The sequence below is a fragment of the Gadus morhua genome, chromosome 15 (genome assembly GCF_902167405.1).
Source record: "Gadus morhua chromosome 15, gadMor3.0, whole genome shotgun sequence".
Taxonomy (NCBI): Eukaryota; Metazoa; Chordata; class Actinopteri; order Gadiformes; family Gadidae; genus Gadus; species Gadus morhua.
Window position 1 is genome coordinate 16,767,200 of NC_044062.1, and position 16,059 is coordinate 16,783,258.

The following is a 16,059-nucleotide window of genomic DNA, read 5'->3' on the forward strand; positions in this document are numbered from 1 at the left end:
GCGCCTTGGGGTTTCGACTGTATACTGGTTCCACTCACAAATGGGCGCTACGGCACCTTTTGTAAGTCTCCTTCGACCCTGAAGAGTAGTTGGCTCAATCATCTTGTCAGAACTAAAGTGTCTGCTACAGACCTTAGAGTGAGTGGTGATGACATATTTATCCCGGCGTATGTTTACAATCCATTGACTCCTCACGTCAGTTTGGCTCGGAAAGCCATGGAAACTTAATACCCCTTTGGATTTGGCTGACGCTTTACAGTGGGGGACACAGCAGTGCTCGGCGTAGGTTTCTCCTGACTATAAAAATGAACCGTTTTTAAATGTTTGCGGTCTTGATTCATGTATAAAGTGTATCAACGTCAGCTGGCTAGCGCGATAAACACACAGACCGGAACCGGCCGAGCTGTATTAATTGACACAGGAAGTACGTCACACAGCTTAGTGCACTGCATACACCCTATACAAACCCTGATGCGGTCAACGCTGTCGTAGTGGATTTGCCAAATAAGTCATTGGCCTAATGGCGCTTGGTAGGTATTTATGACTGTGAATACTGTGTTGTTTAACAGTAGTGTAACGCTACTCCGAAATGAGGTCAGGGCGGGCTGGCTCCACGTTAACGCAGACCGAAGCTAACGCGCTGCTAGCCGCTGATGGTAAACAGAGGTCAGCTCTGGAGCTAAACCGGGCTCCCCTCAGCATCATCCACATGGGAAGATTCAAGACCGCTTTCCGATAAACGCCCGACGCCTGAGGGATCCCCGGGACAACAATAAGTATGTAAAGAGCAATGGTGTTTTGTCAGTTATTTAGGATAAAAATGGATTTTGTGACCACTGATTTGCGTAGAGCGCTAGAATCCAGAAACTAGCCGGGAGACAGCTTGGTGGTATGCTGTAATTCCGACGCCTCATTGTTCCGACGTCTCAATGGTCCGAAATATTTCCCATTAGATCGACATGCCACTATGCCGACGGTTCAATGTTCCGAAAACGGAACCCATTGCTCCGAAGGTCCGTTTGTCCGACTTTTCAAAAAGGAGGCGCATTAGGCCGACAGTTCAATATGCCGAATAGGCCAAGGCGCAATTCCCATGCGTGATTATGAAACCAAAAATAAAAGACGATGTAGGCCAAGTTCCAGCAGTGCACTTCACCACGTTTATGGCGACACATTAGTGCAATAATTCACTAATGGGATAAAAGATGCATTCGGGCGTATTATATTATTCCACACGCGTAGATATTAACTGCGCGCGCGCAAATGATTTCTGCGCACGCGCAAATTACCTCTGCGCGCGCAAAACAGCCTCTCGCGCGCGCAAATTACCTCTGCGCGTGCAAAACAGCCTCTCGCGCATGATGTTCTGCTCTCGCGCGCAAATTTAGTTTTGGCACTATAGGGGAGGGAACCAAGGCAGGGCGGGCTTTCCTATGATTGGCCGTTTCTGAAGCGCGATATTTGATTGACAGCCCTCCTCATTCAATTCTGAATTGTACAGTAAATGGCTGAAACGATAGTTACGTATTGTAACTCTAGATTCTATGAGTATAGGCGCAGCCTTTAAAGGCTATCGCTATTGGGTTATCCCTAGGCGTGAGCCGTACGGTAGCACTGAAACATTTGTAATCCCCGCCCACCAACAGCGTGGGCCTCAATTACGTCCGCGTGCGGCGTGCCTCAAGTCAACGACGTCCGCATTTCGCAGATATAGTCGGGCGCCGGCGGACGTTCTGCTCCCAATAAACAGCTTTTCTTCAGCTACTTAAAGGACAATGAGGCCGACACTTAAAAGGCTGCACCTATACTCTAGAGTTACAATACGTAACTATCGTTTCAGCCATTTACTGTACAATTCAGAATTGAATGAGGGGAGGGCTGAGGAGGGCTGTCAATCAAATATCGCGCTTCAGAAACGGCCAATCATAGGAAAGCCCGCCCTGCCTTGGTTCCCTCCCCATAGTGCCAAAACTAAATTTGCGCGCGAGAGCAGAACATCATTCGCGAGAGGCTGTTACAATACGTAACTATCGTTTCAGCCTTTTACTGTACAATTCAGAATTGAATGAGGAGGGCTGTCAATCAAATATCGCGCCTCAGAAACGGCCAATCATAGGAAAGCCCGCCCTGCCTTGGTTCCCTCAAACTTATACGTGTGTGTGTGTGTGTGTGTGTGTGTGTGTGTGTGTGTGTGTGTGTGTGTGTTGTCACTTTGCTCTCCAATATTCATCGTGAACGTGATACGTAGGCCTATGTTGTATTTTGGAGTGAGAGCGAGATCGAGGTATAAAACTCTTTATATGAAGGCCTATTCGGCATATTGAACCGTCGGGCTAATGCGCCTCCTTTTTGAAAAGTCGCACCAACGGACCTTCTGAGCAATGGGTTCCGTTTTCGAACCGTCGGCATAGTGGCATGTCGATCTCATGGGAAATATTTCGGACCATTGAGACGTCGGAACAATGAGATGTCGGAATTACGGGCAGGCCCGTGGTGGCCTGCACCGGCACTTCGCTGCTCTGTTAAAACATACATGACGAAGGAACTAACTCGATTTCAGACTAGCTACAAGAAATTTTTGAGAATTTAGCTATGTGAAGAGGTGTCACCACGGAATCGTAACTAACTAAACAGATTTATTTGGTTGGCGGATTACTGTTCTCCTCTACAGCATAATACATTACAGATCTGGCTACAGAGACTTGCATGCATCATCATTCAATACACATCTGGTTAAGTGCCTGCTCTGGGGCTCGAAATGATTGACACTTATGTTTCTATTGCCATTCATTTATGGTGTTTTCATCATGCCATTTCTATTTTTCTAAGTCTGTGTCTCTCTAACCTTGCAGAGATGAGACGCTTCTCCTCAGACAACAACAACTTTCCCTACGACAACAACATCCTTGTATTGGACATGGTTCTGAGTTCTCTCTGGGGACTACCTCAACCCATAAACTGGGACAATGTAGCGAAACTTGTCCCAGGTTTCACACCCAAGGAGGTAACCCTTTCATCCACCCGCCCCTCCATCCACCCACCCCTCCATCCATCTTCCCAACCAACCAATCCACCCACCACCTCAGGCCATTAGTTCTTACGCTGTTGCCACGCTCCCCTACAGTGTGCCCATCGCTTTGAGGAGCTGAAGAGTACGGTGGGTTTTCCCCACCTCGACAACCAGTGCAACACCCTGCCGACGGATGGCTCCTCCCCGTCGGACAGCCTGTCCTCCTACATCAAGTCCAACCTGGACCCCGGGGACTCTGAGGAGATGAGGACCAGTCAGAGCAACAGCACCATGGATGGTAGGTCCCTTGGATCGCCAAGAGCCGTAGCTTGTGTGGCAATTAAGGAAGTATATGTATTATATATATATTACAATTATAGTTTGTCTCAAATAATGCCTTAGCTTAGTTGTGAGTATTATGATTATTATTATTATACTATTTATAACATCTGTATATTGTTTTTTTATAAAAGAGCTCTGTGCATTGTTTAAGGTTTATGAACCGTCGATGGCTTGGAATGTCATGAAGGTGTAACGGTCGTGTTAAACACGTTTAACCTTTTCGAACCGTAGAGAGCAGGCACAAGCTTTTGACTGATAACTGAATCATACATTTGCCTGTTGGGGATTTGTTGTTAATTGATAATCACACTGATTAACTTATTTACCCTTTTTATTCATAGGGAGCACTTCAGGCATGGTTGTTGCGGGGCAGAAGGAGAAAAGCCTGTCCATGGGAGAGGAGGAGAACGCTCCTAAAGCTCGAGAGTAAGTCAGACAAAAAACACACCAGTTCTCTGGTTCTGCCTGCAGGGAAAAAACATTTTCTCATTTGTTTTTAATGATACTTAAAGTAGAACAAAAAACTGTCCAAGGGCTTTTTGCTTGAAAATGATTTTGGTTATCCTTAGTGCAGCCAAAAATCACATTTCATATATAACACGGATGATTTTCACCACACACTTTTGAAAGAGTCTGCATATTTCTACATTCATCAATATTTCTGTTTTTTCTATGTCATATTATTATATTGTTAACACTTCTCTCTTTTTCTTAACCCTGTCCACAAACCTCAGTCCCAACATGGTGATCCATGTGTGTGACGAGGCCAAGAACCTGAAGCGTGACTTCACGTGTGCGCGGGACCTCCTGGTCAAAGAGATGCGCTACTTCGCCGAGTACCTGTCGGTGGACTCCCAGCGCTGGGAGGAGGTGGACATATCCGTGCACTGTGACGTGCAGATCTTTGACTGGCTCATGAACTACGTGCGCAGGAACACTCCGGCAGAGGGCATCAGGGAGAAACCACGGCTCGGTAAAGGAATTACAACTCACACGCTAAATTAACACGTGAATGTCGGAGATGCTGATTTATATTTCTGTTGTTCGGAGTTTGTGGTTGGTGGCTTTTCATTCTTTATTTAGTTGTGCAACTGCATTTATTTAAACTTTTTTTGTTGGTTGTTGGTTCAGCGGACGTGTGCTCTCTGGTTGTGGTAAATGTGTGTTTTTTGTGTGCATCGCTCGGTCGGTTCACGTGGTGTTTGTCGGTTACAGAGCCCAGCAATGTGATCTCAATCCTGATCTCCTCCGAGTTCTTGAAGATGGATACGTTAGTAAGTGTTGTGGCGTGACCTGGGTTACTGCTGCTGTGTGTCTCTGTGTTTGTGTGAGCATGTTTTCGGGGTTCCTCGTTTCGTTACCCAGAGCATTGTAGAAGAAAAATTAAGCAGCTATAACATGTGAGTGTATATTATTTGGTGATCTTCTGTTATAAACAAACCAAACAAGATAGCTCCTGTAATAAACAAGACACCCCTACAGAAGCTAGTTTAGTCAATAGTGCATGCATGTCTGTTGTGGTAGGCAGCACGTCATCATATCAACCTTAAGTTCACCATTTATTTCAGGGCAATTAAATATATTGCACGCACAGATGGTTTAGAAAGTCCCATAGAGTGACGCCTTGTGATGTGTGTGTGTGTGTGTGTGTGTGTGTGTGTGTGTGTGTGTGTGTGTGTGTGTGTGTATGCTTGTGCATATGTGTGTTGGTGACAGGTGGAGGAGTGTATACAGTACTGTCACAAACACATGAGTGCCATCGTGGCCACGCCCTGCAACATGAACTGCATCAACAGCAACCTGGCCATGCGCGTCGCCGACCTCTTCAACCACAACGAGGCCGACGACGTCAGGGACAAAAAGGACAAGTTCAAAAGGTACAGAGATAAGTTGGTCAGGGGGTTTGCCAGTGTTCTTGCTGGCCAAGAGTAGGGTTCACTTTAGGGGTACAGGTATTGTAATGCATTGTACACAGCTTGTACTTTGAGAAGAGGCCAACTCCCCCATGAGAAGTCAAACGACTACTACTACCCTCCGATCAGGGTCACTTTATATGATCTCAGTATAATCTGTACTTTGTGTCTCCCCTGCAGCAAGTTGTTTCAGAAGAAGATCGAGCGTCTGTTCGATCCCAGCTTTGACAACCGAGATTCCCCAGGAAACGCATCAACTCTCTACAGGTGAGGTTCAGGGTTCAAATAAAGGGTGTTTTAATAGAAATTTACGTTAAAACTATGACTTTGTTGTATCATAGTAAGCTGAGTTCTAATGTTGCCATGTTGTTAAAGGCATATTGTATGGGATCCAGTAATATGCACTTTTTATTATGTTGTTGAAATTGGTTTTTATATCCTGACAGCAATAAATAACTTGTGGGCAATGAAAAAGAAGCGAAAAAAAAACAAATTCTGTATCTGCTATAAACCTGTTAAAATGCTTACCAATCGGTGACACTGTGCCCTGATCTAAAGAACCAATCACAAGCCCTGCGCGTTCTCTCCCCTCTGTGTACGAGCCTGAGCCGGCCTGAGCGCGTTCACGGAGGGCAAAGAAAGCGTTGTTGTCATAGTAGTTCATGACAGTGGACTAGACCTAGTGAGCCTACAACGTTTGCACAATGGAAGAGAAACAACTGAAGTTACCACTGCCACTGTTACTTGCCCCGGTTCATCCTTTTAAAAAGGCAAGAAAAAGAAAGACAGAAACTGAAAAGGCAGCAACAAAATAGAAGTTGGAGACTGCTCGAGGAAAAACGAGAATAAATATTGGATTAGCTTTTCAGCGCTTGGCGACAGCTGAGGGAGTTGAATGGCCTGAAAAGTGACGCAATGGTTGCCGTTGAAGTAAGCCGTAAGCAGCAGCAGCGCTCGTGCACGGCTCTGTGTCGAGGGGTGGGGGCAGGGAGTCCTGAAGGGTGGGGGAGGAGTTAAACGGAACTCCGAAGAGAAGCTAATTTCAAATCATGCTAGCTCTCTCACATCGTACAGTATAGCTTTAAATGGGGTTTGTTCATTTTCATAAATTAATCTATGATCACTTCTAGTCTCTACTACTCCAGAATATTAAGAAATACATTCTCACACTTTAATGAAGCATATAATGGAAAAGATGTCATTCTTGACGCAAGCAGACTTTGAACCAAACATTGATTCCCCTTCCCAGATGCGGTCTGTGCCACAAGCTGCTGACCAAAGACACAGAGAGAAGGATCTCCTGTGTTCCTGGGAAGATTTACATCGACGCCAAGGGAGAGATCGCCTACTCTCATATCAGGTAGGACAACCAATCACATGCTGCCCTTGGTTAAACACCAGTCACCTTAAAGTGAAGTTACAGTAGCACACATGGCTTACAGTGGTCTTATCAAAAGGTTTTGAATGAGGAGACCACACCAGTAACAATCACGAATTAATGAGATTTCATCTATAATTTCATCTTGTGTATCGTTTTTTTACCTGCTGGAGTCAACATAGGAGTGTGTGTGTGTGTGTGTGTGTGTGTGTGTGTGTGTGTGTGTGTGTGTGTGTGTGTGTGTGTGTGTGTGTGTGTGTGTGTGTGTGTGTGTGTGTGTGTGTGTGTGTGTGTGTGTGTTCGTTCAGACAGAAGAGCTGGGAGGTACATGACTACCTCAGCAATGTGCATGAGGAGCTAAAGTCATGGGTGCTGGTCTATTGGAGGATCTGGGGAACCATCAATTCCCTCACCTGCTCCCGCTGCCAACAGGTACACCTGTGTGTGTGTGTGTGTGTGTGTGAGTTGGTATTTTACTTGTTGACATATATCTAACCGAAATTCTGTGTGTCTGTTTTCATTCGGTGTGTGTTTGTGTGTGTGCTTCCGGTATAGGTGTTTGTGTGTGCAGAATTGACCCACTGCAGGTACCACCCGGAGAGTGTGCAGTACCCGGGCATGGCCTCGGAGAAGGGCTGGCACGGCACGGGTCTCTACCCCTGCTGCAACCAGAGGGTGCTCCGCTTCGACCCATCGGGCCTGCCCAAGGTGACGCACGCACACACGCACGCACGCAACCCCCCCTTCGGGAGCAGGTGGGGGAATTTATGTTTCCCCAGATCCTCCAATAATCCTAACTGTACTCTAACGTAAGAATGGGAGCTGAGCGGAGCTGAGCTATAATTAATGTAGATGGGGACGGAAGTCTAAAAATAGTGTGGAATAACCAAGAAGTTTGCTGATCTTCGTTTGGCTAGCAAAAACTGACGTGAATAAACTAATTTGAGCGGGGCTGCATGAGCTATTTTTCATATCTTCCCTTATGTGTGCAGTTTCAGTTTCAATGCTTGTTTGTTAATGCAGTCACTGTGTGTGGGTGCGTGCGTGTCTGTGTGTGTGTGTGTGTGTGTGCATGCAGGGCTGTAAGATGCGGGACCACATCGTGAGTCTCCCTGACGAGGAGAGCAGCACGGGGAACCCCGTGATGTGGGCCCCGACCCGGGTGCTGAATGACCTGCTGCTCCACAGGGACACGGTGTGTGCGGCCCATGCACCCCCGCCCGACCGGTGAGTGGGGGCCATTCAACGACTGAACAAACAGGAAATTGCAGGGGAGAGGGTGTGTGTGTGTGGGGGGGGGGGTGTTGGTTTGTGTGTGTGTGGGGGTGTTGCTAGGTGTGGGTGTTGCTTGGTGTGTGTGCAAAATGATTCATTTATTGTACGGAAGTTGGATTTGTTACTGTGGGTAATACTGCATGGGTTTGAAATGCAAAATTGTGCTTTTGAAGCGTAATACATTGCTGAATAACGCAATGTATTAATGATAATTTAAACAATGTTATACAGATATAGTAGATATGACAGATATAGATAGATAACGTAGATATATCAGCCATGTAACCTGTAGAGCACAGCACACACACTCCAGCGGTCCCGGGTGATGTAGTCAGATGCTTCATGTATTTTTGCCAGGGCCCAGGAGGCCAACCCTGGTGGAGAGAAGGCTCCGGATTGTGATGTTCTCCAGGAGCCCCGGCTCTTCAGACCCTCCAGAGGAGAGGGCAGCACGGTAGGTCCCAAAGGCCCTCTTCCTGCCAGTCAGCTCCTGTCTGGCTGTCTTTTTCTATCCCGGCTTACTCTCTCCACCTTTCACTCCCCACCTTTCTCTTGTCCCACTTGCTGCCTCACACTTCTCACAAGACTGTCGGTTTTCCTTGGTATCTGACTAGTGTCTCGCTCTCGCTCGCTCGCTCTTTTTTTATTTTTTTCTATTTTTTTTATATGTATATATAAACCGTGAAAGCTTGTTGTAGGGTTTTATCAAAGGCATCTTAGTATACCATATAAGCACTCAGAAGGAGTGCTTACCTTCTTTGGGTGGGAATCGAAACCCAAACTCGGGCAGACCGTGGTAATTCCCCTTTTTGGCCAGGTGAACTCTACATTACCATCTCTGTTCTTTCGTTCTCTTTGTCCCTCTTTAAACCAGTGGGTCTAACTGTCTCCTCCTGCTCTCTCTGTATTTCTTTTTTGGACCAGTTTTCTCTTCTGAAAAGCTGGAGTATGCAACTGGTAGGTTCTTTTTTCTCTCAGTCTTCAATTTTTTTTCTGAGTTATTCCATATGAAGTCTCTTGGTCTTGTCTTGAGGTCTTCTGTCTTTACTAGATGCTGCAGAGATGGAAAATAGTGCCGGAGAAATAAGTAACAATAAACAACAATAAAACAACCGATAGGCTCACAGCCATTGGTGGTTGTCGGTCTCCCAGTTGACGAACATAGTCCTCGTCCTCATTATTAGTATAAGGTCCCCGTCTCCTCCCTGTCTCGGACCCCCAGAGGCAGCAGTGCCTCCTGTCCGAGGATGAGGAGTACACCACCGGGTCGGAGATCACGGAGGATGAGGTCGGAGATGAGGAGGAGCTCTCCAAGAAACAAGGTGGAGTAGCATTGGAGCAGGAGGGAGCGAAAAGGAACAAGGTGGAGTAGTAATGAGTGAGGAGGGACCCATAAGAATCAAGATGGACTAGTAGTGAGTGAGGAGGGACCCATAAGAAACAAGATTGAGTAGTAGTGAGTGAGGAGGGACCCAAGAGAAACAAGATGGAATAGTAGTGAGGCAGGAGGGATCCATGAGGAACAAGGTGGAGTAGTAGTGAGGCAGGAGGGATCCATGAGGAACAAGGTGGAGTAGTAGTGGAGCAGGAGGGATCCATGGGGAACAAGGTGGAGTAGTAGTGAGGCAGGAGGGATCCATGAGGAACAAGGTGGAGTAGTAGTGAGGCAGGAGGGATCCATGAGGAACAAGGTGGAGTAGTAGTGAGTGAGGAGGGACCCATAAGACACAAGATTGAATAGTAATGAGTGAGGAGGGATCCATGGGGAACAAGGTGGAGTAGTAGTGGAGCAGGAGGGGGCGATAAGGAACAAGGTGGAGTAGTAGTGAGTCAGGAGGCAGCCATAAGGTGGAGTTAGTGGTGGGGTAATATGATAAAGGAATAAAATACAGCATAAAAAAAGATGAAGACAAATGATTAAATAGCGATTTCAATACCATTCTATCATTGAAGGGAATGGAACGGCTTTATTCTTTGTGTAGGTAGGTATGACCAGGGAAAGTTTAATTGCTGCCACCAGATGGCACTGTGTCCTGATGCTATAATCGAGGCAGGGTTATTTCATCACGGTTGTGTTTGTATCATTTCTACCAGCTGCCAAGAAGGGCAAGCGGGCTCATAGACCGTTGAAAAGACAAATGTCCTCCCCCAGCTTTCAACGCAAAGAAAAATCGGAGAAGGTGAATTCCTCTTTGGTTTTCACCATTCACGCTATCTTTATTAACAATGGATACAATATGAGATCATTATTTATAACATTACAAGGCACATCATTATTTGACATGGAATATTATATTATACAAGGAATAAAGAATTCTTACATATAGTTTCTAGAGTTGAATAATAATTGTCCCAAATCTATTGGTTCCCTAGGTGTAGATAATGCTCCACTACATCACACTGAATGTAGGCCAACCAGTGTGCATAAATAACTAACTTTGTCCTTTTCTCTTCCAGTCACTATCGAGGGACCACACACCTTTCACGTGAGTGGACCTACATCCCTACATTCCTCCTAGTGGCTATAACACTTGCATCAAATTAATCCAGGACATTCTAAGCTAATCTGACTCAACCCCCTGGAAGGAACCTGAACAGATCCGTAGTGAATATCTGGTGCTGTTCTGTGTTTGCTAGCATGAGCGTCCAGAAGAGCAGATGGGACAGCAAGCGCTCCCTGCGATACAACCAGGATGCTCAGAGAGAAGAAGGTAACTACGCTGTTATATTATACCATCTGATGTCATATGTTTGAATGTTTTATTATCTCTTTTCTATGACGTACTTATTGGAGCCGGTACAGTTTTGGGGGAACACGAGCATTCCCTTACATTGATACTCCATTCACCTCCACTGCTTACACCTATTCTGTCTGTCTGTCTGTGTCTGTGTCTGTGTCTGTGTCTGTGTCTATGGTAAATGGTGCTCACTCTGCCCAACAGACCAACGCAGGACGGTGGAGATAATCTCTCACCTGACCAAAATGAGATTTGGCGACCAGGAGCAGAGCAAATCTAAGGACACCAAAGAGGTAGGGTGTGTGTTTGTTTGTGTGCACGTGAGAGTTCATTTTAAAATGCAAATCAGGCTTTTACAATGTTATTTCTATATCAAGCATGAAGACAAACCACAATGGGGGTTAGTCATTGTTTGTGCAGTCTGCTTGATAATACACATGAACATGCACACCTCCTTAGTGATCGAGGCCTTATGGGTGTAGCGTTGATTACAAGCTTTACGTGTGTAACGTTGTTTACATCGGTTTGAGTAGACATTGTGTGTGTGTGTGTGTGTGTGGTTGCTGTGACAGCCGACAGGAGGGATCTACTGCAGGTTGGAGAATCAGTTCAAGAGCACTGTTCAGACCAAGCAGCAGAGTGCTGACAAAAATCCTAGGTACAATCCATTTACACACACACACACACACACACACACACACACACACACACACACACACACACACACACACACACACACACACACACACACACACACACACACACACACACACACACACACACACAGTCTCTGCTCCATTGCTCCCATTGTTTCGCTGCTGATTCCGTCTTCACGCCCCTCTCTCGCTTCTGCAGAACTAAAACCCGCTACGCTCAGATCCGCACCACGTAGACCCCCCTGGGGGAACGCCGTGAGGGAGCGGATGGATGCATAGAGGGGGTGAAGGACTGGAAGCGACTAGCAGAGAAACCACTTCAAGCCGCTTTAGCCAAACAACCCGCCCAGCCGCGCCTGGTGGGAGTCTCTCCTGCATACACAGAGAAGCCCAGAGCAGTGGATCCAGCACATTCTGCTACACTTAGAAGTGGCTTACATATACTCTCCTATGCTTAGAAGTGGATCTAATATACTCGCCTACATTTAGAAGTCGATTCAGTACTCTCACTTATGCTTAGAAGTGGAGTTAATATTCTATCTAATACGCTCCACCAGGTAGGGGTGCGTTCTGAGTCCAGCTCGCGTAGGGACAGTAGCTTCCTTTGCACCTTTCAGTTTTAAACTTCCTGATAGACATCGACCCTTTGCAGGAGGAGGACGTTCTGGTCCTGTTGAACCTCCGATTTGTGTCTGAAACCCCCGTCAGGAAGGATAATTGGGTTACATCATGAGGTTAAAGAACAAGAAAGCAAACAATCGATATCCTTTGCAGACAGTGCCACTTTACTCCAGCCAAATCCCTACCGGACCAAAGTGTATGCCATGGTGAGATTTACAGCATCGAAAATACATCTTCTGGGTTGCACAGGGCATGAAAGTGTCCTTTATAAAAGTGTCTCCTAATCTGAGTGCAGATTGGGGCACCGTTCAGCATGCCACACGCCTTTTACGAACGTTATAAACACATTTATTTACATGCACTGCACGTCAGATTTATCCTTAGATATTTAAGAAAGAAATGTATAATTGTAGCTGCTGTTATTATGTTATTATGGCTGTACCTTATGCCTGTATGACCGCAAGAAACCTGGGTGATGTCATGGTAAATAAATCTAGTAATTTCTGCAGTTTGTCGTGTATTTCGTGGGTTTTTTTAACGATGAAATTTTCCGTAATTGGCCAGCAGATGTCAGTAGACATCCCTCTCTAAGACCAGCTGCTGCTGCCCGCTACCTTTAGCCCAATTGGAACGAAACCAATTTCTTCTTTCCAGGGAAAACGAAGGTGAGCTCTTAGCATTTCATGGGTCAAATTTCAAAATGTTTATTTTTAAAACGTTCCCGTATCCACATTTAGACCAGTGATTTATCCATAATCAAATGGGTTTTAAACTTGGACAAACGGGACACTATTTCTTAATTCCACAATTATCAAAGGTAGAACAAGGTTTCTACGTTTTCCTCTATTGGAATCTTTAGAGCCTCCTCTGCCGCCTGAAAAGCAGTGATTGGCTGCAGGGGCCCAACCTGTCCCTCTTTGCCATCATCACACACCTCTTGCAAGGTTTGGGGATAAGGGAGACGCGATGGTGGCTGTGTGCCTGCTTTTGGGGCCGTTAGTCTGGCTTTGCGCCCAGCAGTAATCAGAGTAATCCAGCTGTTGCCTCCTCTCCTCAAAGGCGCATGCCGCAGACGGCTGGGGATCTGTGATCAGGGTCAGAGGGGTGGGAGGGGAGGGGTAGGTGGATTGGAGCCTGCAGCAGCAGCCACACTGATTTCTCACTGCAGTCGCGCCTTCTGCACTTCGGAGAAGCCCGGACAGCCAATCGACACACTAAAGTGATTCACATGTTAATAGAACAACCAACATTTGGGGATCACTTTAAAATCAAATTCTAAAAGAATGCTGCAGTATAATTCCTTGACAACCAGAAGAGAGGTACCTAGGCTTTTTTGGATTGTTTATATCTGCAAATGGATGTGTATTGGGAATCAGTTTAACATCTAATTATTCGAAAATGCTATTCTTGAAAAACCCGCAATAAGGACATGTTGAACAATAATATGTAGGAGTTTGTAGGAAACTATTTGATTACTTTTTTATGTTTATTTTATATCTGCTTATATTAACATCTAATTATTAAAAAAAACGCTGCTGTGAAAACACTTGGAAAATGACACAGATTTACCTAGGGGCATGTTGAACAAGAATATGGTATAAGAATTTCTTGAAAAAAATCCATAAAGTATGTATTATGTTTACATGTAATATGATTTTATCATATATAATAAAATGTAATATTGCGGGACAGAGGAAGGGGTCAGTAAAGGGCTTCAGGGATGATCCTCGTGGAATGCGCTGCTGGTGGTGTAGCTGGGACAGACTCGTGGGGCTTTGAGCAGCGATAGGCCTATTAACTCACACAAAGCGTCACCGTAGCCTTTAACGGAATACCAGCACGTTAACAAGGATTAGCCGTCGGCTCATGCCCCAACCTTTGCGAAAAGACGTCTGAGCGGAAGAGCGAGGTGACATGCCAGAGGAATACGAGTGTGCAACATAATAAGAAACTGAGACGGAGAGTGAACTCAGACATTGGTATTGCACTGAACTGAACATTTCTTAACAATACATTTTTTTGAACTATCCAGAAAACGATCGGTGTGCAGGTTCAAGTGCATTTGTCAGATTTGATCAGGGCCGGTGTCACGTGTTCATTGAGGTCACCTGGCCAGACACAGGATGATGATGCCATCCTGGAGGCCCCGTGACGCAGACAGCCCAGCTCAGGCCGAGTATATTAATACCATATCACTTCCCTAGGTGAACTTTGTGATCTGAAAATGTATTTATTGATTTGGAAAAAAAAAAGCCTACATTTCAACCTGAAGTTATTTTATTATGCTTATTTTTGGATTTACAATCAGACACAGATCAACGGTCTGCCAATAAGTGGCCGTGGGTAATTAAGGGAAATAAAACTGAAAATATTAAAGGATTGGCCTATTGGTCAAGAACCCAGGTTAATTGTGCATGTTCAGATGTAAATTAGCCATGATGTTTGTTCCAACTCAACCCCTCTCGTTTTGTAGGTGCGGTTCTGAGACTGGGCAGTTGGCGAGCCTTCATTGCATCTGTTAAATTACAAATAAATATCTCCTATTGCTTTGTCTTTGTTTGGACCAAAACAATATTAGACCATATTAACTGCCCCGTCTGTTATTTTGTTCAGATGTCAGATATAAACTCCCAGCCAGTGACTGAGAGTGGTTGTTTATCAGTTATGGACACATCAACTCCCCCAGAGGGCTTTCTCCATAGAAATGTAAAGTCATGGACATTGTAATGCTATTTGTAACCTCTGACCAGGTTATAGCCAGCAATTTCGTAACACGGCTGGTTGTTGGCTTTCATCTCTGGAGACCCTGGGCTAAACTCCTGCCGATGGCGGTCACCATCAAAGAGTAATGCAATTTTAGAAATGTAACAAAAAAAATCATGTGAATTGTAATCAGAACCTCTGTCCACATTATAGTCACCATCTCTTCGATCCAGCAGAGAGCTGTTGCTTATCAGCCCTGTGGATCTGAGTTCAAGTCTTGCCAAGAATGCACTTTTGAGGAACCTTTGAGTTTTTGGGAACATGTGAATTCTAATTTCAAACATAAACCGTGAGTAGATTATAGCCTTCTCATTGGGTCAGTGGACAGAACTGTTGTTAATCAGTTCTGGAATCCCTCCCCGGTTGATATGAGTTAAAGGGTGTGTGGATTGGTGGGGGAATGAATGAAATGGTGAGTGGGTGTGGCCGGTTAAATTATTAAAGGTTGATGGATGAATGGGTGAGTGGCCAGTGAATCAGGTTGGATGTGAGGGAGTGGATGGATGGGAGAATAAACAAGGATTATCAATGTCGTCTAATGTTGTCTATAAACTGTGTCATATTCTATCTTAAAAAAACGACGTGGGAGGCAATAATAAATAATTTTTAATGATGGTAGGCGATGGTTTTAAGATCTGCCAATTCATTCATCCACCTCATTCAACACATATTCTTCAATTCACCCATTCACTCATCCATTGACTCATCCTCTGCTTAGTCCTTAGGTTTCAAAAACGAACATCATTCAACCCATATGCATCATCACCAACACCCCCACAAGCTTCCCATAATAAAATGGCAGAAATCAGAACAAGGCCTCCAGAACTCATCAGGAAACTGATCTGATCTAGATACATGCTGGGATCTCGGTTTTAAAGGACTCAACAATTCACAGGATATCGTTTCTTAACTTCATTGTTATTCTTAAATGTTTCTGATTTATTTTGTGAATTGACTCCCTGGTCCAGCAATTTTGCTGCACTCATTTATATATATATATATATATATATATATATATATATATATATATATATATATATATATATATATATACATACACACACACACACACACACACACATACAGACACAGGGGTTTAGTAGTTCAAATAATGGCTAAACTATGAATTCTGTGATCAAGGTAACAATCACAAAGTACAAACAACCAGCAGTACCAAATGTAAACCTAAATAACCATCATCTTTTCTCCCCTAACAATCCAATCAGTCCTCGGGCAGTTATTTTATTGTAAAGCCATCTATCACAGCCCAAGCACAGACTAGGAACACGGAGAGTGATATGGAACACAATAACGCTAGATTGTTTTATTTATGTTTTTTTTGTTGGTAAAATAAAGAAACAGG

The 16,059-nt window shown here is 44.8% G+C and overlaps 1 protein-coding gene across 3 annotated transcripts; it reads left to right on the top strand.

Moving 5' to 3' along the window:
- Positions 1 to 416: 416 nt before the first annotated feature.
- On the top strand, positions 417 to 12,444 carry sanbr (SANT and BTB domain regulator of CSR). Of its 3 annotated transcripts, none has more exons than XM_030379283.1 (21): positions 417 to 530; positions 2,853 to 3,004; positions 3,125 to 3,308; positions 3,694 to 3,778; positions 4,087 to 4,325; positions 4,568 to 4,626; positions 5,069 to 5,229; positions 5,446 to 5,532; positions 6,515 to 6,625; positions 6,952 to 7,075; positions 7,199 to 7,351; positions 7,722 to 7,870; positions 8,276 to 8,372; positions 8,843 to 8,875; positions 9,141 to 9,240; positions 10,013 to 10,098; positions 10,376 to 10,404; positions 10,556 to 10,629; positions 10,861 to 10,949; positions 11,229 to 11,314; positions 11,512 to 12,444. In XM_030379283.1, the coding sequence occupies exons 1-21, from the start codon at positions 521 to 523 to the stop codon at positions 11,546 to 11,548; spliced, it is 2,145 nt and encodes a 714-aa protein (XP_030235143.1). In that variant the 5' UTR covers positions 417 to 520; the 3' UTR covers positions 11,549 to 12,444. The 3 variants fall into 3 exon arrangements, with proteins under 3 accessions (XP_030235143.1, XP_030235145.1, XP_030235144.1); XM_030379284.1 differs by having other exon boundaries at positions 421 to 776; XM_030379285.1 differs by lacking the exon at positions 8,843 to 8,875.
- The last annotated feature ends 3,615 nt before the right edge of the window (positions 12,445 to 16,059 follow it).